Source organism: Malaclemys terrapin, chromosome 9 (assembly GCF_027887155.1).
Source record: "Malaclemys terrapin pileata isolate rMalTer1 chromosome 9, rMalTer1.hap1, whole genome shotgun sequence".
In the NCBI taxonomy this organism is placed as follows: domain Eukaryota; kingdom Metazoa; phylum Chordata; order Testudines; family Emydidae; genus Malaclemys; species Malaclemys terrapin.
The window spans coordinates 71,351,411-71,377,691 of NC_071513.1; the positions used below are offsets into that span (position 1 = coordinate 71,351,411).

Below are 26,281 nucleotides of genomic sequence, written 5' to 3' on the forward strand. Positions count from 1 at the left end.
AATCGTGCCTCTACTCCTGGGCCCCAATTGTGGCTCTGCTCCTGGGCCCGGCTCTACTCTTGTCCATGGCCCCATCTCCCGATTGCAGCTCCTGGGAGTGAGGGGCACGGACAGATTCCATTACAGATAAGGTGGGGCGTGACACAAGAATATTTGGGGACCACTGCCCTAGATCTTTTTCTGCAGTACTACTTATTACTTAGTACTACTACATAATAAGATTTTGGGCGGGGGTCAGACTGGAGGGTCTTAGAAAACTAAAGAGTAGGACCAAATTTTTTCGACATACAGTTTTAAAGAAGCCTTGCACTGCTAGCCAGAGTTTATAGTGAGTTCATGGGAAAGAGAACCTCATTATCCAAACCATCACCAAAATTAAAAATATTAGTTATATAAAGCTCTTGTTTAGAAACAAAGCCAGATCTGTTTACTTACAAAAGCTATTGTAGTGCTACTCATTACATATATATTTAATATTTTAAAATGTGCAGTAGTTCTGAATTATTTTATAAACACAGTGTGGTAATTTACCTTTTACAATGACCTGATTTACCATGGCTTTACTCCAGTTTTATGCCTTTGTAGCGTCGCTGATTTCAGTAGAGTTCCATTGATGTAAAACATGAGCAGTGTAATGCTGAATCAGGAATTTCAAGAGCTAAAAAGAGAACTAATTTTAGATGATGCTTTTTGTACAACAGAAACAAACTAAAGCTGAATGAAATTTATACCATTTGTCCAACTCTTCTTATTTTGTTTGAGGCATATTGATTCTTGTAATATATCAGCCACTTTTAGCTCCTCATTTGGTCAGCGGTGTTCCTTTAAAACATATTGTGGTTGTTACTCATTTCAGTGGTCAAAAAAGGTGGAAAATGTTGTTCTTTGAGAGGTATTAAACTGCACAGAATAAAAGACATATGGAACAAAGACTGCAAACTGTGACCAATTGACATACATTGGAATAATGGGAATACAGAATATATCTAATCAGGCATACAAACTCTCACAAGTGATTCTGTTCCTCCTAGGACTTCTTTTGCTGGGCATCTGGCAGGTATTCTTGTTGGATTGATGTACACGCTGGGGCCTCTGAAGATGCTCATGAAAGCAATTGCAGGTACATAGTGAACACTCTTGGCATGACAAGAAGTTAACATTCTAGCTCAATATTAAATTTAAGATTTGGGTTATTAGAAATAAATAGAGCCAAGAACAGGATCAAATATTTTTCAAATGTTTGTACTTCCTAAGACAATAAATTATTTAAAAAAAATCAGGGCTAAAATTAAAATGCCATTTAAAAACCTTCATTTTAAATGAAGTGTAGTAAACCCAGAGAAATATCATGTTGTTATATTATGCTGAGTATGGTACATTTCTATCTTTTTATTACCTGTATAAATTATATTGGAAGTACCCACATTTTGAAAGTGAGCTTTTGGCGTTTAGACAGTTGTCTAAAGAATTTCCAATATTGTTGATTTTGGTATTGTATTACTACAGGTTTTCACATGATGCTAGTTAAATGGGGGGAAAATGCAAATACTGCACATCTGTGTATTTAGAAATACAAACCATGGGCCCAGTCCTGCAACTCCTTATGTGAGTAGTCCCACTGACTTCACTGTTTGAATCAGGTAAAAATACAAGGGTGACATTACTGAAAGTTTGCAGGGCTGGGCCCGATGACCTAGTGTGTTTTATATGTTCATTCAAAAATGTAAATAGTCAAAAGTAGTGCTTTGAATTTTCTATAGTAGCTGATGTTCTCAGCATAACAAAAGCTTTTCACGATAAATATTTGTATAAACTAAAAATAATAATAAATATGGATACGTAGCTTATTTACAATAAGGTTGACCAATGTAATATATTTATTCATGAGACCTTGTTAAATGTGAATATAGCTAATGTATAATGAGACTACCTTATCAGTTCAGAAATCTGTTCTCTTTCTACTTTTCACTGAAGCTGTTATATTAAATGATTTGTTTTAGCTCTATTTTTAAATAGCAAAATAAATCCTTAACAAATAATCCAGTAGGTCACTAGCCTAAAGATTTATCCTACTTGCTGTCAATGCTTGAAGTGCATGCAGGGTTTGGTGATGAAGCCTCCGTAAGTTCCAGATATATAGCACTTTTAAGTGGCAAAACTAAGAGAGAGAGATTTCACAACCCGGTTGGTAGATATGAGACAGTTCGCATCTTTTTTAAGGGTGAATCTTTCACCCATCTGTAGCAGTGCTGTCTGGTGGTAGAAACAGTGTAGTACAATGGGTGAGGCAGGATTTGGAGAGAGCTCTTTGCTGCGGGAAGGATATCACCTGGACACTGCTGTACAGCCAGGATTTGGGGGCAGGGCCAACTGATTGTTTCCTGGATCCACAAGTCTTCTCTTCCGCCTCTTATGTAGCAGGGCACAGACAGAACAGGGGCTACTCTAGCCGTAAGTTTTCTGTGGCGTGGCCTGAAACTGAACAGCTAGCTCCTTTCTCCGCTCCAGAGGAACTTCCCAGTGCACAATTTACCTGCAAAAATTTCCCTACCCTGCAGAATGTTTACTGGGTATCTTCCCTTCTGCATGGTTCTTCCCTTTTTATTATATCAGACATCACTTTGAGACTTAGAGAAAAATATTAAGATTATAAACATTAAATACTTTGACTATTACTGGGCAAAATTTTATAGAAAACCCGCTGTTCTACAGCCTCATCACACAAGACCAAGATTCTGTAGGTGGTAATACTGCAAACTTAATTTTTAATTTTTGAAGAAGGGTTATAAAATTATTTATGAATATTAAGTGTATTACATTTCTTCCTGGTAGGTGACTTTCCCTACTTTAATGACTCTGCAAGACAGAGAGACTACTACTCAGGTGAGCACTTTCACTCCATTGTCTAAAAATTTTGTTCACTTTTCCTTTCAACTTTGTATTTTTTTCTTTAAAATAATAAAAATAAAGATACCATTTTCTGGACTGTAGAATATTTGGTTATTTGGAAAATGAAATTTGGTTAAGTGGTGGAAAATGATGAATGTACATAAGAAAGTATCTTGGCCTCAAAATATACAAATAAAATAACCAGTTTTTTTTTAAATAGCAACTTTGAACATTGTTCTTATTAAATTATATGAAATTCAAAGCATTCAGGATGGAAGACTATATGTTGGTGATACTGTGCCATATTTTTCCTTCCTCTTTAGGTGAATGTATAGGTAGTTCAAAAGCAGTTTCTCTACGAAGAGGCTGAAAACCTCAGTAGAGGAAATTGGTTAGAGTGCAGTCTTTTGTTCCATGTCACATTATGTAAATACTGGAAGTGTGAGGAGTATGTAGACATTGGTAAATGTGCTGAGACAAGTGCTATGGGTGGTGATTTCTGCTTCACATAGCCAATACCTCACAAAGTATGGATACTGTATATATGCATAATATTAGTCATGGTGAAAACCTACAAAGGATGACAACCCTTAGTGGAATTATCTCTGTAACTCTCCCATTTCCTGCGTGATGAGCATGCACCAGTGTAGCAAAAGAAATGGTCTGTGCAACCTGAGCCTAGTTATTATACTCCACCTACTACATTCAGATTGAGTATGAATTTCAAATCGCCATTTTTTATTAAAAACAGTAGTGGTTGTGGAATGACGCTTGACACTACCTCTATTCCTTCCTGTCATGCTATTTTCTCCACTGCTACTAGGTGTGTTTCTCCTCTTTCTCTCCTCTTATGTAGTAATAGCAGCTGCAATAACAACACAGCCCTTAAATTCTCAGTTCTCCTCTCTGGGATGGGCCCCTATTGGAGAAAGCAAAAGCAAAGTCAGTTCAGCAATAGCACCAGCAGCATTAACACTTACTGCTGGTCTCGGCATGCAATCATTTTGTGATGCCAATGGACAAGGAGCCTTGTTTTAACGGTACTGTACAGCGGATCAGGCAGCTAACTAGGGAAACAGTTTTTAGTAGCTGAGATAGTTTTGAGATGCTTTTTTTCTATGTATTTATCGAAGGGTCCAAAGAAAGTTTCTCAAGGGAACCGCTGGGGATGTCATTTACTACGCTACTAATATTTGGATCATCATGAAATTTTTAATTCATGCCTTTCCTGTCTTTGGACACTTAACATCTTAATTACTACCTTCTTCCTTCCTCCTAAGGCTCTTTTAATTCTCCAGCCAATGCGTGACCCAGAACCCCTACACATTATCTCTGCTTCACATGACCCTCCTCAACAAAGATGTTTTCCTAAACAGAATGGACAAACTACAGGGAAACCTGGATATGTGTCTAGATGGGAAGTCTAAAGTTAGCTGCTTTATCACTGACAATGGGACCGATAAGGTAAAAGCAATTAATGTTGGACACTAGTGCACTATCCATTGCTTTGTTCAAATCCTCAATCCCTATGAGGCGCTGTTGCTGCAGCACACAACTTCTGTCACTTAGTGGTGGTAGTAAGCTACTGGTAATTGAGGAAAATGAAGACATTTTGCAGAATAGCCTTATGGCCAGTATAATTTTACAGGACAAGAGCATCTATTGGAACCCCGAGTTACATGTTGCGTTACTTGATTAGAAAAATTAAATTTTGTCAGAGGACTGTGAAGTTAGGACATAGAGGAACTGTAGGCCAATACCAGTGTGTATGGACGGAGGCACTAGTTGGAGAATTAGAACTCTTTGAACATAGAATCATAGAAATATCAGGGTTGGAAGGGACCTCAGGAGGTCATGTAGTCCAACCCCCGGCTCAAAGCAGGACCAACCCCAACTAAATCATCCCAGTCAGGGCTTTGTCAAGCCTGACCTTAAAAACCTCTAAGGAAGGAGATTCCACCACCTCCCTAGGTAATCCATTCCAGTGCTTCACCACCCTCCTAGTGAAAAAGGTGGTGATATGGAAAATACCCAGTCAGAGCTCATAATATCCAACCTAAACCTCCCCCACTGCAACTTGAGACCATTACTCCTTGTTCTGTCATCAGGTATCACTGAGAACAGTCTAGATCCATCCTCTTTGGAACCCCCTTTCAGGTAGTTGAAAGCAGCTATCAAATCCCCCCTCATTCTTCTCTTCTGCAGACTAAACAATCCCAGTTCCCTCAGCCTCTCCTCATAAGTCATGTGCTCCAGCCCCTTAATCATTTTTGTTGCCCTCCGCTGGACTCTTTCCAATTTTTCCACATCCTTCTTGTAGTGTGGGGCCCAAAACTGGACACAGTACTCCAGTTGAGGCCTCACCAATGTCGAATAGAGGGGAATGATCACGTCCCTCAATCTTCTGGCAATGCCCCTACTTGTACAGCCCAAAATGCTGTTAACCTTCTTGGCAACAAGGGCACACTCTTGACTCCTATCCAGCTTCTTGTCCACTCTAACCCCTAGGTCCTTTTCTGCAGAACTGCTTCCTAGCCATTTGGTCCCTAGTCTGTAACAGTGAATGGGATTCTTCCGTCCTAAGTGCAGGACTCTGCACTTGTCCTTGTTGAACCACATCAGGTTTCTTTTGGCCCAATCCTCTAATTTGTCTGGATCCCTCTGTATCCAATCCCTACCCTCCAGCGTATCTACCACTCCTCCCAGTTTAGTGTCATCTGCAAACTTGCTGAGAGTGCAGTCTATGCCATCCTCCAGATCATTAATGAAGATATTGAACAAAACTGGCCCCAGGACCGACCGCTTGAAACCGGCTGCCAACTAGACATGGAGCCGTTGATCACTACCCGTTGAACCCGACGATCTAGCCAGCTTTCTATCCACCTTATAGTTCATTCATCCAGCCCATACTTCTTTAACATGCCACATATGACTTCATTTATAGTGCAGTACATTGATCCATGTCCTCCTTGTAGTGCAGTAGTTCTCAAACTTTTGTTCTGGTGACCCCTTTCACACAGCAAGCCTCTGAGTGCGACCCATCCTTATAAACTAAAAACACTTTTTAATATATTTAACACCATTTTAAATGCTGGAGGCAAAGCGGGGTTTGGGGTGGAGGCTGACAGCTCGCGATCCCCACCATAATAACCTCACAACCCCCTGAGGGGTCCCGACTCCTAGTTTGAGAACCCCTGTTGTAGTGCATATACTTGTAGGTCTCCACAGCCTGTTTTGGAGTAGCAGACAAAAGAGGATCCAGGACACATCTCATTATCATTCCCACAGTGAGCCCAGTTATGGCCTACTTGAGGCTATCTATGTATCATGTTTTCCTCCTCTCCCCACCCCCGCTCCCCTGGTGACTTCTCTTGAAGGAGTTTTCACTCACCACAAGTAAAAGTCTGTCTCAAATTTCTTTGCCTCCCTGCCTGCATTTCCAGTGCTGATACTTTCTATACCCTTTTGTCCATCATGATTTTTATTTTGTCCTGGATTCCATTAATATTTTTTCTGAGTATTTCCCACCTAACAAGAGCTCTGACTGGGTATTTTCCATATCAGAATACCTGTTTGTTTGATAATCCCTGGCACTTGTGGCAATTAAAGATCCCATAGAATTTTTTTGCAAGAGTGGGTCTAGTTTTCTGACCAAATTTTTCCTGTTGAATGGTGATGGGAGCCATGTAAAGACATTTTTTCTCTGTGCTTTCAGTTAAAAGAACACCATGAATTTAAAAACTCTTGCATATGAAATCTTTTTACCTATGGTTGTTTAGAAGTAACAACTAAGATTTGCTCAAATGATCCCCACAGTGACACTTTACAAGTTAAGAATAGTTTATGGCACAAAGGCTGCACGTTTATTAAATAAGAAGAATATTTTTAAAAATGGAGGGATATGCCACAAAGGGTAGCTATAGCCAGTCAGCATGAGCCACCCCTTTTCATGATTGACAGACCCCAAAGTAAAAATGGCTAACCAGGCAGAGATACTCTGTCCCACCCGAGCCAGGACATTTAGCTTGTACCAAGGCATGCACTACCCCTATAAAGAGCATTAGAACCAACACAGGACAGTCTCCATGCAGCTTTTGCTTACGAGTATCAGTCCCAGCTACATAAGAACCACAATTCTGGGAGTTTTATACATCTTCCCTTTCTTGCCATCCTGGCTCAAAGAGCAGAACAAATGTACTCCCTGCAAAGAATACATCCACCACCAAAATTGCAACACAAAGTAGTAGAACACATGGAAACTTCAACACAATTCTGTATCAATCAATATAATAACTTACATTTGGCAATTATGTACCAATACAGTCTCCCAAGGATAGCGACCAACTGCTTTTCTTAAGCTGTCTTTCCCCCCTGCCCCAGCATATCGGTTGGAGGGCAGACCTTGCTGTAGGAGAAGGAGCTCCTGAATGATCCTTCGATTCCTCCCCCAGCTCACAACTAAGGAGGACGGTGCAGAATATTACACTTTTGCATCTCCGTGTATTCGGCTGAGCTGGCCAATAAGAGGGGCTCCTTATCACCAAAGGTGCAATCTTTGGTGCAGCCCTACATCAAGCAGGGCTGTGGCTGATTGGGAGAAGCAAGGAGCCTATGGCACCCATCTCGGGAAACCATCAGCTCAGGCTATTGCTGCCCATGAGTCTGTATGGATGGTAGCCGGCTAAAGGGGTGTGCATTAGCTGTATTTTCCTGTGTGTCTGCCAAGCTACTTGTAGTTGTAAACATTATTTAATTTGTTTAGGATAAGTACTTGAATGTTAGGGTTTTTTAGAAATGTAGCTTATGAAAATATGAACAGTAGAATTAGAACAGTAGGAACCCCACATAACTTGGGATGTTGTTTTGGGGCACTTTCTCATTATGAACTACAATTTGAAGGCTTTGCAAAGGTAATGAATCAAATGTAGTACCTTGAGCATATAAGACTCTGGCTATGGAACAAACGTAAAACATGACATACGTTCTTTTTTTTGTATGGCAAGGAATATATTTACATTTTTTAGTGCCAGAATTATTTTTATAATGGTCAAATGTGCAGTGTTGAATTCTACAAATCAGTAAGCAGTTATTGAGCTAAGTTCAACATAAAATTATATCCAGAAGATAAACTCACATTTACAGGAGGGAAAATGTTCATTCAATGAACATAATGTGGATGGGGAAAAATATGTAAGGATTGAATCAAAAGTATGTACAAATCAATAGAGTCATGCAGTCGGCTTAATTTGTATGTAAAAATATGGTTTTAAATAGAACCAGCATGACTGAAGGTCTTTTACAGCTTGTTAAAGTATGATAACAAAGAAATATTTTCTTTTATAAATTAGACCGTTTAGGGCAATCATCATCCGTGATGCCTTGAAATTCTGCCATGTTCATTGCATTAATAGCACGAAACTTTTTAACATTTCTTAATTGGTTTCATTTGTTCGTTTCTGTTCTCAAAAATATGCAGAAGGGCAAAGACACCCATTTTCTTGAGATTTTCAAATCACTGTATTCTACTGTGTAATTTGATACATTAAGATGAGCTATTTCTTTGAAAGGTTTGATTTGTTGTTTCAAGTGGTAGTATTTTTTAGGACATTATTCAGGCCCATAGATGTAGCAGACATATACATTCAGGTTGTGTCTGTATCTTGCAGCTTATTTGACTGTAATATCAAGATCTGTCTTTTTCTTTGTTTACGGCACCAAAACTCTGTAATACAAATAATAATCAACTGCCATGTTTTCATCTTTTATTTGCAGTGGTCTCATAGCCGTACTGGTCCCAAGATATTAGAAAGACAGGGTAGGTGAGGTAATATATGTCACCGCACAAACTTCTGTTGGTGAGAGAGACAAGGTTTTGTGTTACACAGCTCTTCTTGAGATCTGTGTAGCTCAAAAGCTTGTCTTTCACCAACAGGAGTTGGTCCAATGAAAGCTGTTACCTCACCCACCTTGTCTCTCACATTTTCATCTTGCAGTCTGTACTCATTTACCTAACATATGTCAATAAATCCACATGGACCCCAATATGAGGGCTAACTTTGTGCTGATGTTTTAAGTTAATTAATATGACTGTTAGTTGTATTAAGTCTGAAGATAAAGAGAAATGGTATGCTCAGCTTGATTCATGCATAAATATTCTAATTTTTCAAATTGAGAAGAAATAGAATGTATTTTTGATTGGATGGGAGGAACTGGATGTGATGCGTTCCCCCCCCCCCTCGGGGTTCCGCCTAGAACTGGGGTACCACTGAGCCCGCCTGCTCACCAACCTGGGCTCCTTTTACACAGTACTGCTGAGGCAAGCCTGCCAAATGCTTTCTCAGGCTTCAGACTGCACTTCACCAGCACACATACAGGTAGGGACACACCCAACTGCAGCTACTCACAGTGATGCTGAGATCAGCTTTGCATAGGAAGGCTAAGCTAAGGAACTTCCCAGTTACTCAAGTGCATACCCCCCTCTAGAGGGCAAACCCAAAATTATACCATCTTGTGCTGCACAGAGAACTGTAAAGCACAAGCTCATGAAATTTCCCCCTCCCTCAATGTAGAGAGGAATATACACAGCTTTCTGCTCCAGGTTATGATTTCCACACACTGGTTTTGGACAAAACAAAACAAGTTTATTAACTACAAAAGATAGATTTTAAGTGATTATAAGGGATAGCAAAGAGATCAAAGTAGATTACCTAGCAAATAAAACAAAACACAATCTAAGCTTAATATACTAAAGAAATTGGACATAAGTAGCAAATTCTCACCCTAACAGTTGTTTTTAAGTAGTTTGCAGATATTCTTGAGGGCAAGCTGCACTTGCTTGCAGCTTAAAACTCTAGGTATTCCTTTCACAGGCTAAAAAGCGCTCTTGCTTGGGTACAGCCTTTCTCCCCCATTTCGATCTTTGTTTCTTAGCTGTTTAGTGCAGCCATCTTGGGCAGGGATGATGTCACTCCCCTGCTTTAAATAGCTTTAGCATATGGCAAGAACCTTTGTCTCCCAGTTTGATTCCCGTGCCCGGTTAGTGGAAAAACACTAGTGTTATGATGGAGTCCAGTACCAGATGACTTGGTCACATGCCTCTGTAGGGCCATAGCAGCCATGAGACAGAGACTGTTTGTAAGGTCCTCAGGAAAGCTTCCCAGAAAGGCTCCCCAGTGGGAGATTAGCATCTTCAAAGTCCTATTGTTTTCCCTAATGGCCCTTCCCAGCCAGCCATATAAATTGATTCCATTCTGTCTAGTGGGTGTTCCCCAGGTGTACACACATTTGTAATAAAAGCATAGATGATATTCCTAACTTCAGATACAAAAATGATACAGGCATACAAATAGGATAATCATATTCAGTAAATCATAATCTTTTCAATGATATGTCACGTGAGCTATCGTGTGTAAAATACATCCTAGTTATGCTACAATCATATCATAACAATATCTCTATGAAGAATATAGGAGCGTAGTGTCACACTGGGTTTGAATGCTTCTGAGCTAACTTGTAGTCTTTGAAATTGTATATATGGTAGGTTAGAATAGTCGAGAGAATGTCAACCAATATTTGGTGTTTTTGAGAGGCAAGATGGGGAAGATTTTAAGATTATTTTTTTCCTGATAGTTCACTACTACTTCGAGTGCTTGCACATGTCCATTGCATGCTAGATGTGTGCGTGCAAGGTAGTCAGAGATTTTTCCCTCAGTGGTATCCGATGGGCCGGTTCTAGTGCCCTCTCGAGTTGCGCACATATGCGCCAGTATAAGGGGCACCACTGGCCTTGCACCCTCTCAGTTCCTTTTTACCACTCATGATGGTTGCTGGACAATCCTTTTTGCAGCAAGGCTTCTTTCCCAGTGATTTGGACAATTTGTGCATGGTTTGTGTAGTTATTGTAGTTAGTGTATATACTTGTTAGTTAGTGTTAATGGATATAGTAATGGGAATAGTTGGTCCGTGTCATCAAGGGACTCTTTGCCCCAGGGACTGGGCATGCCCCCAGTCCCCGGGGCTTCAAGCCATGTGCCTCTTGCGGCAAGCCTATGCCAATGAGTGACCTGCACTCTAGCTGTTTAAAGTATCTGGGGGAAACTCACGTAAAATAAGTGCCAGATCGGCAGGGACTTCAGACTTCACACTAAAAAGGACAGGGACCTTTGGCTGACCAGTCTTGGAGCCGAGCCCCTCTGAATCGGTGCCAAGCACTTCAACATCTGTGTGGAGCACCCCTCTCTTACCGTTTACCATTTCCGGTGTGGTGGAAGAAACATAAACAGCGCACCCGGAGAGGATGCTCTCTGGTGCAGAACAGAGACAAGCGGGGAGAGATTAATACAGTGAGACCCGTGCCGGCCACTCTTCCTCCCCTGAGCCAGTGATGGCACTGTCGACTCCGCCTGTTGTTCTTTGAGACGTGTTGCTTAGTCCATTCCATGACCACCCTCCTTACCCCTCTGTCAGAGTTACTGGCAAGAAGTAACTGAGAGGTTGCAGGGCGTTTATAATGCACCCTTTAGACTCCAGAGGGCAGAAGAGCTGTCTCAATGGATACCACTGAGGGAAAACCGTGCACGCGGTGCGAACACATCTAGCATGGAATGGACATGAGCAATACATCTTGAAGAAGAACAGTTACGAAAGGTTAGTAACAGTTTTTGTTTTGCATCTTCATACATTTCACTTACTGTAACTCAAACATTTTTCATATTCGGGAGCATCAAGGTGAATGGCAGGCTTGAGGATTTCTGGTGTCCACCAAAATTATAAATCTGTTTTGGAAGGGAGAATTACTCTCTTGCTTGTCCCCTCACCCTCTAAATTCCTTTCCTCTTTTTCTGCTTCCATATGGTCAGTTGGACAATGAACTGTGGATCTTTATGTCTTGAATTAGGCCAAGGGTCAGCTACCTTTCAGAAGTGATGTGCCAAGTCTTCATTTATTCACTGTAATTTAAGGTTTCGCGTGCCAGTAATACATTTTAACGTTTTTAGGTCTCTCTCTATAAGTCTATATTAATTCATTTAAAATTAAATTAAAATGCAGATCATATCAGTTTAGTGTGATCCTTGCCCTTGCTTTTCCTTGCTGAGATTTCCAGTGTCTGGCACGTATTTAGATACTTTAAGCTGCACACAGGCTTCTGAGTGATCAGTTGTTAACCGGCTCCGAGAGGGACAGAGGACAGATTTCATGTGTGAAAATACCTGCTCACACAGGTATGTGGCTTCAAATGCTAAAAGCATTGCAAACGCAATTTTCTTCAAACAGTAAAATTTCACTTGCAGGGACATCCAGCAGGTCAGAATAGAGGCCCCATGAGCTCTCTCGGTAACTTCAAGTGCACTCTGCAGAACTCCAGACTTTGATACCCACAATTCTGAGCTTTTTAACTGAATGAGCTGCATTTTGAAATCTTCAACACCCATCCACTGAGATGCAGACAAATCCAAGTCGCTTTCTTTGAACTTTTCAGGTTTAATTAGAAAAGAAAGCATTAAGCCAAATCGCTGGAAATCTTAAAATCTGTCAGAAAATTCTGATTCCAGTTCTTGCATGTACATTCCAATCTCATCAACACTGACAATGCAACGTGTCAATAGCTCTTTTATGTGTTGGAAGTAGCGGAAAGTCGAAGTTCGAATATTCCGAGAAAAAATTGCTAGATTTACAACAAATGCCTTCCAGGCTTCATAAAGATCCAGAACCGTTTTCCCTGCACGTTGGAGACAGAGGTTGAGTTCGTTTAGGTGAATGGTGATGTCAGTTAGAAACATGAGCTTACACAACCATTTGTCATTATCCAGTTCAGGGTAGTTTTGTGCTTTTTCCAACAAAAAGGCCACCTGTGAAGTGGAATTTCGTTATAAGCACTGTCCATCTCTTCTAGCAGTGCTTGAAACTGTCTCTGAGTCAAAGCAGATCGAGCAACAAGGAAATTCACAATTCGCACCACTGTATTCATCACATTATTAAGCTCTGAATTAGAAATTTTAGCACACAGGTTTTCTTGATGGATGATGCAGTGAAATTTGGCTGTTGGGCGGCCAATTTGACTTCAAGTAACTTTACAAATCCTTTCTGTTTTCCAACCATGGCAGGAGCACCATCTGTTGTCGCACAAAATATTTTTCTGATTTCAACTCCTTGTTCTTCAAAATGGTTTACAAAACTTTCCACTATATCTTCCCCCTTTGTTGTGCCATGCAGGGGTTTTAGGCAACAAAGTTCCTCTTGGATTTCATCGGAAGCACAATATCTTGCAACAACTGCCAAATGTGGAACGTTGTTTATATCCACACTCCCATCAACTGCAATACTGAACACTGCTTAGTCTTTTAATGCAGTCGTCTGCTTTTCGTTAATGTTTTCTGCCATTTCGCTTATGCGTGTCTCAACTGTTCTGGCAGAGACAGGCAGTTCTTTTATTCTAGATACGATCCTTTCTTTATTTGGCAAATCATTGAACAAAACCTCTGAACTGCTGAGAAAAACTTCTTTTTTATATTCCGCATCTGTAAACGGCTTTCCGTTTTTTGCAGTGCACTGTGCAATCTTGTAACTTCCTTCTGTAGTTTGATTTTTACTTACACTTAAGCATTTAAAACACTGCTTTGTTTCTCATATCCTGCTACTGCCTTTTTGATCGATTCAGGCTTGTCTGCTTCATCAAGAAAGGTTTTCTCGTGCTTCGTTTCAAAATGTTGTTGAACACTTGATGTGCGACAAACAACACTTTCACAACAGAAAGCACAAACAGCACGGTCCTTCTTTTGAATAAATCCAAATGTGCCTGTCCAGGAAAGCTGAAATGAATGGACATCTAACTTTGCTTTCTTAGGAACTGTACCCCTCAAATGTACCCCTCAACTCACAGCGGGAAAGGGGTGGGGGAATCGCGACAGACGGCACGCACAACGTCAAACGCAGTGTGCTGTTCCACATGGCATGGTATAAGCAGCAAATCAGGACTTAAAAATATCCCAGTGGTGCTGGAACAATTTTTAAGGTGGGGGTGCTGAGCTGCGCCCTCTCTTGCCCCTGTCTGAACCCCTCACTGCCCCAGGCTGGGGCTAGTGGGCCACAGCTGGGGGTGGCTGCAGAGTGCCAGGCTGAGGCCAGGAGCAGAGCCCTGGGCCGGCAGCCTGTACCCTAGGCCAGCAGTGGGCTAAGCGGGGCCGGTGGACGGAACTCCAGCTGGCAGCAGAGTGCCACAGAAAATCAGCTCGCGTGCTGCCTTTGGCACACATGCTATAGGTTGCTGACCCCTGAATTAGGCTCTGAGTACTCAAGTGAGGATTGGTTGTTGATGGTAATAACAGACCACAAGTGGTGGCTGGGATGTTAAAGAAGATCTAACAGTGGGGGGGTTCCTGGATCTGGCTGTGAGTATCATGCTAATTTTCACTCATACTCTGTACAAGTAGCACAGTGCTATCAGTAGGCTTGTACAGCAGCAGTTAGATATTAAATTCTGGATTGTCGTGCAAATTGCAGGGTTTTCTGGCAGGAGTACCTTGAGCCAGGGATTTTTTAGGTCTCAAAGACAATTCTGAAAAGTGCTGATGGTTGCAGACAATGAGGGCTGGGGACTGTGGAGAGAAGTGAAATGAAGTACAGGTCAAAAGATGCATGAAAGGTAACTGAAAATTCAGTTTAGTTCTGTTTTTTAACTCTGTCACATTAATATGGTCTCCAGTTCTTGGCATTTAAATTTTAAAAGGCTCATTAAAACTCAGCCTTTTAATTTTAGAGTAAAAGTCTTTTATTGAAATGGAGCATTTTATTACACTTTTATAAACCATGAAGTAATTTTAAAAAAATTGAATACATTTTTCTTTAAAATATTAATTACCGGAGGCCTTGCCTGCCACCATAGTCTATCATTTATAACATACAAAACTGGCAAATAGTTTGTTTTACTGCATATATGCTTGTAGCAGATTCTTTATTAATCACATTTTTTTCCATCTAAAACTTGTTTTCTAATTCAAAAGGAAAACCTGCTTGAGGCGATGATAGACAATAAAATCAAATATTTTATTCAATGCCAGCATTTTATTTATTTATTTTAGCTTTTTTGTTCTCATTCTATAGGGTATTCTAGACACCCAAGTTACCCATACAACACACCAGGGGATTATGACACGTACACTGGTGGGCTTACTGAAGAAGAACAGTTTGAAAGGGCATTGAGAAACAGTCTTCACGATAGAGGTAGGAATTTTATAGCATTGGATATCCTAAGCTATTGTTTATCTTGAACTCATTCAGAGTTCATAATTTTCAAAATATAGGCAGTAAACAGCCCTTTTACAAGCAAAATCAAGAAAAGTTGCTTGAATGAATTTTCACAGTATGGAGTATGATGCTATACTGGATAAAGTTCCCCATTCTGTAAATATGGCTTATATTAATTGTTAGTAAAAACAACAAGGAGTCCTTGCTGCAACAAACCCCGCTGCCAACTCTGTCAGCATATCTATTCAAGGGACACCATCATAGGACCTAACCACATCAGCCACACCATTAGGGGCTTGTTCACCTGCACATCTAGCAATATGATAGATGCCATCATGTGCCTGTATAAATATACAGCACATGAAAAGATGGGAGTTGTCCTACCAAGTGGGGGGTCAGTGCTAACGAGGCCAATTCAATTAGGGTAGATGTGGCTCATTCCCAACAGTTGACAAGAAGGGGTGAGTATCAATAGAGGGAAAATTATTTTTTGTAGTGACCCAGACACTCCCAGTCTTTATTCAAGCCTAATTTGATGGTGTCAAGTTTGCAAATTAATTCCAGTTCTGCAGTTACTCGTTGAAGTGTGTTTTTGAAGGTTTTTTGTTAAAGAATGGCCACTTTTTAAAGTCTGTTATTGAGTGTCCAGGGAGACTGAAGTGTTCTCCTACTGGTTTTTGAATGTTACAATTCTTGATGTCTGATTTGTGTCCATTTATTCTTTTGCGTAGAGACTGTCCAGTTTGGCCAATGTACATGGCAGAGGGGCATTGCTGGCACATGATGGCATCTAAATAGACATGCTTATTGTATTTTCCACTCCATGCATCTGATGAAGTGGGTTATAGCCCATGAAAGCTTATGCCCAAATAAATTTGTTAGTCTCTAAGGTGCCACAAGGATTCCTAGTTATTTTTACTGATACGGGCTAACATGGCTACCCCTCTGAAACCTGTCATTAATTGTTAGGGCTCTGTGTTTTTCACAGAGATTGCAGAAATCATGGATTCTGTGACTTTCTGCGACCTCCGTGACTTCTGCAGCGGCCAGTGTGGCTGACCCAAGGGGCGCCCAAGCAGCTGGCCCTGGGGACAGCCACACTGGCTGCTGCTGGAGCGGCTCTGCAGCCAGCCGCTCGGGCGGCCCCGCAGCCAACCACACCAGCTGCTGCTGGAGTGGCCAGCCGCACCGGCCGCTGCTCTAGCAGCCCCAGGCAGCTGGTCCCGGGGACCGCCCAAGCAGCCGATGCAGCTGGCCCTGGGGACTGCCTGAGCAGCGGTCCAGGGGGCAGCTGGAGCCACCGCAGTTCAGTGGCTCCTGGCAGTGGTCCCAGGGTGGCTAGAGCAGCAGCTGGCCCCCTGGAGCTCCCCCCCTCCCACAGCGCGGGGCTGCCCCCCCTCCCCGGGAGCTTCCCACCCCCTCCAGCAGCTGGTGCCACGGGCTCAGCTCTCTCCCCCCCGGCAACACCCCTCCCATGCCCCAAGAGTTAAGCGGGGTATATATGGTATAAGTCATGGACAGGTCTTGGGCCGTGGTTTTTTGTTTCTTGCCCATGACCTACCCATGACTTTTACTAAAAATACCCATGATTAAATCGCAGCCTTATTCATTGTTCATAGACGTATGACCTTATACTTGGCCTATTAAAAAATATGATTGGCGCATGCTCAGTTTACCACGCGATTCAGATCACTCTGTATCAGTGACCTGTCCTCTTTTGTTTACTACTCCCCCAATTTTTGTGTCACCTACAAACTTTTGTCAGTGATGATTTTGTTTTCTCCCGGGTCATGGATACAAATGTTAGAAACCATAGGGCTGAGATCTGATCCTTGCAGGACCTCACAAGAAACACAGCCACTCAATGATTCCCCATTAAAATTACATTTTGAGACCTATCAATTAGCCAACCTTTAATCTATTTTAGCATGTGGCATGCTGATTTTGTATTGTTCTGGTATCTTAATCAAAATGTCATGCAACACCAACTTTAATGCCTTACAGAAGTCTAAATATCAATACTATTATCTTTATCAACCCAATTTGTAATATCACCCCAAAAAGATATAAGATCAGTTTGACAAGATATGTTTTCCATAAACCCATACTGACTAGCATTAATAATATTATCCTCCTTTAGTTCTTTATTAATCAAGTCTCATATCAGCCATTCCATTGTTTTCCTCAGAGTTCATGTCAGGCTGACAGGGCCTATAACACTGGTCTACAATTTTTGAGAAGTCGTCTGCTTCAGAGATAAAATGTGCTATTTATTATGTACTTTGATGTGCTGAATTCAAATATGACAATTAAAACAACTGATTGGCTACTGTTTCTAAGATATTTAAGTTTTTACATTTTATGTCTATGTATATTGTGTAGATAGTAGAGTTTTAATCATAAATTGTAAACCTAGGTCTTTTCATGTGTTTATGGTTGCTTTACATGATAATATTTCACCTCTCCTGTTTATGTAACACTTTAAAAATCAGCAAAAGGGTTATATAAATAAAATTTATTATGAAACAAAAGGCAAAAAACTATTATGTACATAGTTTAGTCCTATTCAGTGTTTACTCGGCGCTTCTTGGCTTGTCTCTTGTATTCATTAAATAGAGCATCTCTTGTCACTGTCCAGCAATAGTCTGCAAGCATTGATGGGCTCCATTTGCCCTGATAGCGTTTCTCCATTGTTGCAATGTCCTGGTGAAATTGCTCGCCATGCTCGTCGCTCACTGCTCCGCAGTTCGGTGGAAAGAAATCTAGATATGAGTGCAAAAAATGTATCTTTAGTGACATGTTGCAACCAAGGCTTTTGTATGCCTTGAGGAGGTTTTCCACCAACAACCTGTAGTTGTCTGCCTTGTTGTTTCCGAGAAAATTTATTGCCACTAACTGGAAGGCTTTCCATGCCGTCTTTTCCTTGCCACGCAGTGCATGGTCAAATGCATCATTTTGAAGAAGTTCACGAATCTGAGGACCAACAAAGACACCTTCCTTTATCTTAGCTTCACTTAACCTTGGAAATTTTCCACGGAGGTACTTGAAAGCTGCTTGTGTTTTATCAATGGCCTGGACAAAGTTCTTCATCAGACCCAGCTTGATGTGTAAGGGTGGTAACAAAATCTTCCTTGATTCAACAAGTGGTGGATGCTGAACACTTTTCCTCCCAGGCTCCAATGACTGTCGGAGTGGCTAATCTTCCTTGATGTAGTGGGAATCTCTTGCACGACTATCCCATTCGCAGAGAAAACAGCAGTACTTTGTGTATCCAGTCTGCAGACCAAGAGAGCAACAACCTTCAAATCGCCACAAAGCTGCCACTGATGTTGGTCATAGTTTATGCAGCTCAAAAGTTGTTTCATGTTGTCATAGGTTTCCTTCATATGGACTGCATGACCAACTGGAATTGATGGCAAAACATTGCCATTATGCAGTAAAACAGCTTTAAGACTCGTCTTCGATGAATCAATGAACAGTCTCCACTCATCTGGATCGTGAACGATGTTAACGGCTGCCATCAAACCATCGATTTTGTTGCAGGCTACAAGATCACCTTCCATGAAGAAGAATGGGACAAGATCCTTTTGACGGTCACGGAACATGGAAACCCTACATCACCTGCCAGGAGATTTCACTGCTGTAGTCTGGAGCTCAACAGCTCTGCCTTACTCTTGGGTAGTTCCAAATCCCTGACAAGGTCATTCAGTTCACCTTGTGTTATGAGGTGTGGTTCCGAGGAGGAGGATGGGAGAAAATGTGGGTCCTGTGACATTGATGGTTCAGGACCAGAAGTTTCATCCTCTTCCTCGTCTGACTCAAGTGAGAATGATTCCAGTGCACCAGGAACCGGCAATCCTTCTCCGTGGGGTACTGGGCGTATAGCTGATGGAATGTTTGGATAATGCACAGTCCACTTTTTCTTCTTTGACACACCTTTCCCAACTGGAGGCACCATGCAGAAGTAACAATTGTTGGTATGATCTGTTGGCTCTCTCCAAATCATTGGCACTGCAAAAGGCATAGATTTCCTTTTCCTGTTCAACCACTGGCGAAGATTTGTTGCACAAGTGTTGCAGCATATGTGTGGGGCCCACCTCTTGTCCTGATCTCCAATTTTGCAGCCAAAATAAAGGTGATAGGCTTTCTTAACCATAGTGGTTATACTGCGCTTTTGTGATGCAAAAGTCACTTCACCACAAACAGAGCAGAAGTTATCTGCACTGTTCACACAAGTACGAGGCATCTCTGCTTACTTTGGCTAAACAGAAATGTGTCCCTTTGCAAAATCAAACACTGACAAATAAGAGAGCACAACACTGTATGATTTCTAGAGCTGATATAGGGCAATTTGTTCAGCAGAGTGATGTAAGCTTCGTTATGATTGCATCATCCATGACGTCTAGGAATAACATGATGCAATTCATATCATGTATGATGCAGTACCAGCTTCAGATTGCATCATTCATTGTTTTGCCTAAAAAGCAAGTACTGTCCAAACCCAGTCATAGATTTATTCATAGATCCAGTCAAAGATGTATTTTAGTCATTTCTGGTTTAAATTGAGATCCCTTCCCTTTATAACTCACTTATCCTCCGCCATTCCCAAGTCAAGGGTCGTATATACTGACCCAATAGCATATCTTGAAAACTAGTACCAATCAACAATTTTAAGCATCATTTTCGTTCTCAGTGACCCAGAATTAGTAAAGTTTGACTACATTTATTTCAGAAGCATTTTGGCTGTAGAGCAGTGTTGCACATAAAGGACCAGAGTCTGATATCCGTATATTGAGTAACATCTTACTCTGCAAGTAGTTCTATTAAAATCAGAGGCGATTCTCAAAGTAAGGTATTATTTAATGTGAGTAAACGTGGCAGTATCTGATCATAAATCTTTAATTTAAAAAAGAGGGATCTATATGTAGGTTTGGTAGAATTTGATATATATATATTGCTATTTCAACAACACTGATTTTTTTAAAACAATTGATTATAACTATTGTTACAGCATGGGAAATTAAGGGGGGGATAGGGTAAATGTTAGGATTAGGGCATGGCTGACACTGGGGATGCAGGGAGCTCCATGTGCGGCCAAGGGGCCCAAGACACGCATGCGTAAAGCGTAGGGAAAGCTATGGTCTTGGCCATGCACCATAGAAACCCTGGCTAGGATTCTATGGAGGATGAGCCCCGGCTGCAGGGGAGGCCACTCCTCTGCCTGACGATAGCCTCTGCACTCCTGGCTGGTGAGTGAGGGAGCAGGGCTGTGACAGAGGGCTCCCTGCAAGTGTGCGGGACTGGTGAAATTGGATCAATGCAGGCACAAGGTGTGAGGAAGGCTGCGGTCCTGGCATGGCAAAGCAGAGGAGGCCACCCCACTGCTGAATGGCTCCTGCCCAGGGATGGAGCTGTTCAGCAGTGGGGTGACCTCTTCCCCCATCCAGGGGCTCATCGTCCTCCTCCTTGCAGTCCTGGCCAGGGGTCTCTCCTCTGCCCACTAGGACCACTGTCTTCTCCACATCTTATGCCTGCAGGGATCGATTGTCTCAGCTGTGCAGCAGTGCAGGGAGCCCTCTGCAACCCTGCTTGGACAGCCCTGCTTCCCTCACTCCCATAGCAGCAGGGCTACGGAGGGCTCCCTGAGGGACACCCGTTCTGTCTAGGTGCAAGGTGTGGAGGGAGGCTACACATGCTGACTGATACCAATAGTTTTTTTTTTTAAATCAATGTTAGTGAGTCAGTTGAAATCCATGTTTACCAATATCTATAAGATTAAATGGAATCCTGCCAAGTGTGTATATATACGTTGTTGTTGTAGCCCTCTGGATATTAGAGAGATGAGTTGGATGAAGTAATATCTTTTATTGGCCTGGTCAGGACCTAAGGAAGTACTCTGTGTAAGCTTGAAAGCTTGTGTCTCACCCACAGAAGTTGGTCCAATACAAGATATTACCTCATAAGCCTTTATATATTGTTGTAGTTTGGTTTTGCTCTGATATTTTATTACAGCACTGATATTCAGCTAATCAATATAATATTCTAATGACCAGAAAATCACAAAATCAGCTACTGCACATGCTTCTTTCTGGAGTTAAAAACAAACTAAAGAAAGCAATACACAGCACTATATTGTAGCATTAAACATTATATGGATTTTTTGGGGGGTTGACAAAAGCTTTAGTGATGGGTATTCTGTGTTTCATTGTAAAGACATGTCCAAAGTAAAATTCACTTCGATTATTTTAGTTTTAAATCTTTTGAAATAAGCTGCGTAACTAATAATGACATATGCTCTCACATCAGTTTTATTTTGTTGTGTTGCTAGTGAGAGGAAACTGAAAACTGCTGTTTCTATTATAAATGAAAATTACAGTTCTTAAAATAGTCTTGTTTCTTCACATGATATCTCTAAGGATTCAGAATTATAAATAATTCTATTGCTATTGGACCATTATTATAAATAGAAGGCTATAGATAGCTAACAAATAAATGGTGTTTTAGGAGGTATGGACTTAAATCTGTATTTTCTCATACTGGAGTGGATTATAAGTCATGCTGTAAAAATGAAGCCATAGCAAATACTATGAGATCCTTACGTATTATTACAAAAAGATTTGGACATACATTAATTTTAATCTTGCTGCAGAAGAGATGTATGATGTGGGATGTCATTTCATTAAAACATTTGTTTGTATTTGCACTATCACAAAGTGAGTTCAATCTATAATAACCAAGACAAAACGATGGTAATAGAAATAAATAATAATTTAATACGTACTTCAGAAAGAAGTTAATAAATCAGCTTGAAACACCTTCAACAAGCTTTAAATAACCTGCATCACTGCAGGTTAACAGCATATATCCTCCACCACCACCACCACCACCACCATTTTGTTATATTATGTCGGGTTTTGACAAAGATAAATTTTCAACTCTAAGAGGTAATTTATTCTTATTTGGAGAATGCCCTTTGGTGAGACATGGGAGAGAAAGAATTCAGATAGTATCTGAGGCATGAGGGTGTCTGACTGGTAGATAGCTTTGGCATGGCAAGGCACATTTTTAAACTTTAGCTTTAGACAGCAACATTTATCAGACTATGGCAGTGTCCCTTTCTTAGTGTTTTAATGCTAATTTTAATTGTGAATAATCATAGATGTGTAAAACATGGGAAATCGTGTGTATTGCGTCCAATACAACTTCTGTCCTGTAGAACTTATTTTAGTATTGTTTTGTCTTTGTATTGTTTTTACAACATTATTTTCATTGTCCAGCCATGCTGGAAAAAAGACAGGTGGCAATAGATGTGGTTTAATTAGGCCACCATTTTATGTCTTAAAATATTAACTTCAAATACCTGGGAATGCCCAGCAATAAATTACACCGTGCAGGCAGTCATGATCATTTCCACCTATTTGGAGGGGCAGCCATCAGCCTTCCCCCTTTCTGACCTTGTCCCATCTACCCGGTTGCTGGGACCCTGTCGCTCTCGCCTCATATGAATGTTAAGGAGGTTGGCTCCCTGCTGAACCCCCCTTCGCTAGCTCCTATAAGGGATGCTTTTCTTTAAGTCTTTTTCCAGTCCATTTTATCCGATAACCATTTCCCTTTTACAGCCGTTACCTGCGCTGAACATCTGCCTTATGGGGGTGCCAGCAATATAATATGGCTGTCTCCCCCTCCCTATCCAGGTGAAAGCAGGCTTCTCTGGCACTGCATGGGATTTGAATATACTCCCCCTTTCCAGGCTGTTGGGAGGTTAATGCTCCCCTCCCCCTGATTAAGCCACTTGCTGCTCTAACCAGATAAACTTTCTCTTTCCTCTCCCTCTGCTACCAGTTGCAGAGGGAGCCTATAAAGAGGCAGCCATCCCTTTTCTTCCGGCCACCTGGACAAGCACCCACTGGATACATTGGCAGTAAGATTTTCTTCATTTTTATTATTTAATCTACCCTTTAAATTTGAAGAACTAAAGAAGTTTAAAGCTCAAAACTTACAGTATTTAAAAAAGATTTTTTCTTAAAATGTAAACATTTCAGTTACCTGCCTATGTAAGCACAGTGATTTCCGTTCCAAAAATCAGTAATATGCAGCTGCATGCTCTGTATGTCTCCTTAGACCCTGCCACAAGACACTGAGTACATTTAAAGTGATAATGAGCAATTAAGATGTTCTTCCCTGTCAATTAACTTGAAGAATAATGAGCCTGAATAAGCACTGCCCTTTCAAAGGATGTGCATTTCCTAAAAGCATGTAATTCTCTGCTGTTTACAATTACATGGCTGGTGAAACAGCCACTTACATGAGTAAAAATTAAATCATATAATTGGAAACAGATGGATAGATAGATGTAAAGACAGGTATCACTTAATCTACACTTAAGCTACCTTAATTTCTATATCTTTATTTCTCTTTCTTCTGCTGCAATTGTGACACCTCAGCTTCTGCTACTGTTATAATTGCTCTGCAGTTTGGTTGAAAGGTGGCGTTGCAGTTAATGTCCTATTAGTTGGAGAAATAAGTCTATCAGGATTTTAGGTCCTGGAATATTGAGTAAAGAGATAGAATTTTGTATCCCACCAACCTATACAAAGAGTTCAGTTATATAGTATTTTCTAAAAGTATTAGAAATTTCTAGAGCAAAAATAAGGGTTGTTTATTGCTACAAAGTGAATGCTAGGTTTATTTATCTGAGATTTTAAAAGTGTATTCTATTTTTGTATATATCTGTTTTAGTCTGCATTATCAAACTGACATGCAATGCTTAGGCATATTCCATAATAGAAGCCATTGTGTAGATTGTTCATATTACTAATTTTAGAATGGCTATAGCTCAATAAATTAAAATGATAGTTATACTAAAGATTATCAGAGATTACTTTTATAAGTTGTGTTTTTAGGTGATTTATTCTTACATTTTATTTCCATTTATGATTATCATTATTGTAACTTTATATTGGCCATAAACCTAAATCATAGATTTCTTCAAATACAACATAGAAAAGGATTGGTATGTAATAAGCCCTCATAAATAGAAATCTGAATCTTCTGTGACATTTTAAAATAACAATTTGTGATGATAGTAACATCCTCCATCTTTAAGTTTTATATTGTGAAAATAAAACATTCTAGCTGTTCATTTCTGTTTTGTGCTGATTTTGTGGCCACGTCACTGTACGATTTTTCTGCAGCCACATCTCCGTAGAGCATGTGTGTCATAAATATAAAGGGAAGGGTAACAACCTTCCTGTATACAATACTATAAAATCCCTCCTGGCCAGAGGCACAAAATCCTTTTACCTGTAAAGGGTTAAGAAGCTCAGGTAACCTAGCTGGCACCCGACCAAAAGGACCAATAAGGGGACAAGATACTTTCAAATCTGGGGGAGGAGAGGGAGGGAGGCTTTGTTTTGTCTGTTCTTTGTCTGTCTGTTCTGGGTGCTTGCTGGAGACAGATCAAGAAAGCAAGCAATCCAACTCCATTAGAATTAGTAAGTACTAGCAAGGGAATGCGTTAGCTTACTTTTATTTTGGCTTGTGATTTTCTCTGTGCTGAGAGGGAGCTGTGTTCCTGGTTTTCTTTTTGTAACTTTAAAGTTTTGCCCAGAGGGAACTCCTCTGTGTTTTGAATCTGATTGCCCTGTGAGATTATCTTCCATTCTAATTTTACAGAGGTGCTTCTTTTACCTTTTTTCTTTCTAATAAAGTTCTGGTTTTTTTTAAGAATCTGATTGGTTTTTTTAGTGTTCTAAAAAAACCCAAGGTTGGTCTGTGCTCATCTTGTTTATTCTCAAGCCTCTCCAGGAAAGGGGATGTAGGGCTTGGGGGTATATTAGGCGGGAGTAGGAAATCCAAGTGGTCCTTTCCCTGAGTTTTGTCTAATCACATGGCGCTGGCAGCGTTACCTAGTAAAAGGGAGAATTTGTGCCTTGGGGAGTTTTTAACCTAAGCTGGTAGAAATAAGCGTAGGGGGTCTTTCATGCGGGTGCCCACATCTGTACCCTAGAGTTCAGAGTGGGGAGGGAATCCTGACAGTGCGTTTGACCTAACATCTCCTTTTTTAATTTTCACATTTCACTAAAAAGAAAAATTCCTTGCATTTTCAGATGTTCAAACTACTTTATACAGCACAAATGACTCTTATTCCAGTGGTTTTCAACCTGTGGTCTGCAGACCCTGGTGGGTCTGCAGACTACAGTAGAATCTGAGTTATGAACACCTCGGGAATGGATGTTGGTTGCAACTCTGAAATGTTTGTATCTCTGAACAAAACGTTATGGTGGTTCTTTCAAAAGTTTACAGCTGAACATTGACTTAATACAGCTTTGAAACTTTAATATGCAGAAGAAAAATGCTGCTTTCCCTTTATTTTTTTAGTCATTTACGTTTAACACAGTACTGTACTGTATTTGCATTTTTTTTGCCTCAACTGCTGCCTGATTGTGTACTTCTGGTTCCAAATGAGGTGTGTACTGGACTGGTCAGTTCATAACTCTGGTGTTCGTAACTGTGAGGTCCTACTGTATGCCTAAAATTTCCAAAGGGACCGCACCTTCATTCAAAATTTTGTAGGGGTCCAAAAATGAAAAAAGTATGAAAACCACTGTCTTACAGTGATCTTGCTGTTTTTCTGACTAACAGTAGCTAAGCTTTTTAATACCTTGGTCTTCTAGTTTGATGAATAAATATCAACCTGTTTTAATTTGTGTACAGGCATTCAGTTTCTAGTTCAGGTGATTTGCACATGTCCATTCCACTTGAGATGTGTGTGTGCCCAGAGTTGGAGATTTTCCACTTAATGCAGTACCTGTTGGGGCAATTTATACATTCTCCACTGCCTCGTGTTGCTGCGTGATGGTATGACAGGTGCAGCTGCCCCAGATCTCCCTTCATTTGTTCTGATAGCCTGTGATCAGTAGTCAGAGCACATCAATTATCTTCTGTTTCTGTAAATAGTTAATTAGTATTTGTTACTGTTAGATTAGTATAGGATCTTTTTGTTGTTTTTTCTTGGAGTGTGGGGTCCCTCTTATTTATGGGGTATCAACATCTGGTACCAGGGTGTGCATTGGTCTCTAAGTTTTAAGCTGTGTGCTGGCTGCAAGAAATCTGTGCTGGAGCATGACCCTGCCTGAAGTGCCTCACC

The 26,281-nt window shown here is 40.8% G+C and overlaps 1 protein-coding gene across 9 annotated transcripts in view; it reads left to right on the forward strand.

Moving 5' to 3' along the window:
* The window catches only part of RHBDD1 (rhomboid domain containing 1), a 100,458-nt gene that overhangs the window by 30,155 nt on the left and 44,022 nt on the right, over window positions 1-26,281 (forward strand). For 4 of the 9 annotated variants that reach the window (XM_054039519.1, XM_054039521.1, XM_054039520.1 and 1 more), the window contains exons 4-6: window positions 1,032-1,120; window positions 2,833-2,883; window positions 14,989-15,108. In XM_054039519.1, coding sequence (XP_053895494.1) covers window positions 1,032-1,120; window positions 2,833-2,883; window positions 14,989-15,108 — 260 coding nt within the window. Of the gene's footprint in view, window positions 1-1,031; window positions 1,121-2,832; window positions 2,884-4,169; window positions 4,354-14,988; window positions 15,109-17,320; window positions 17,615-22,974; window positions 23,054-26,281 lie in introns of those variants that run through there. The other 5 variants (XR_008446173.1, XM_054039523.1, XM_054039524.1 and 2 more) reach the window with 5 other exon arrangements.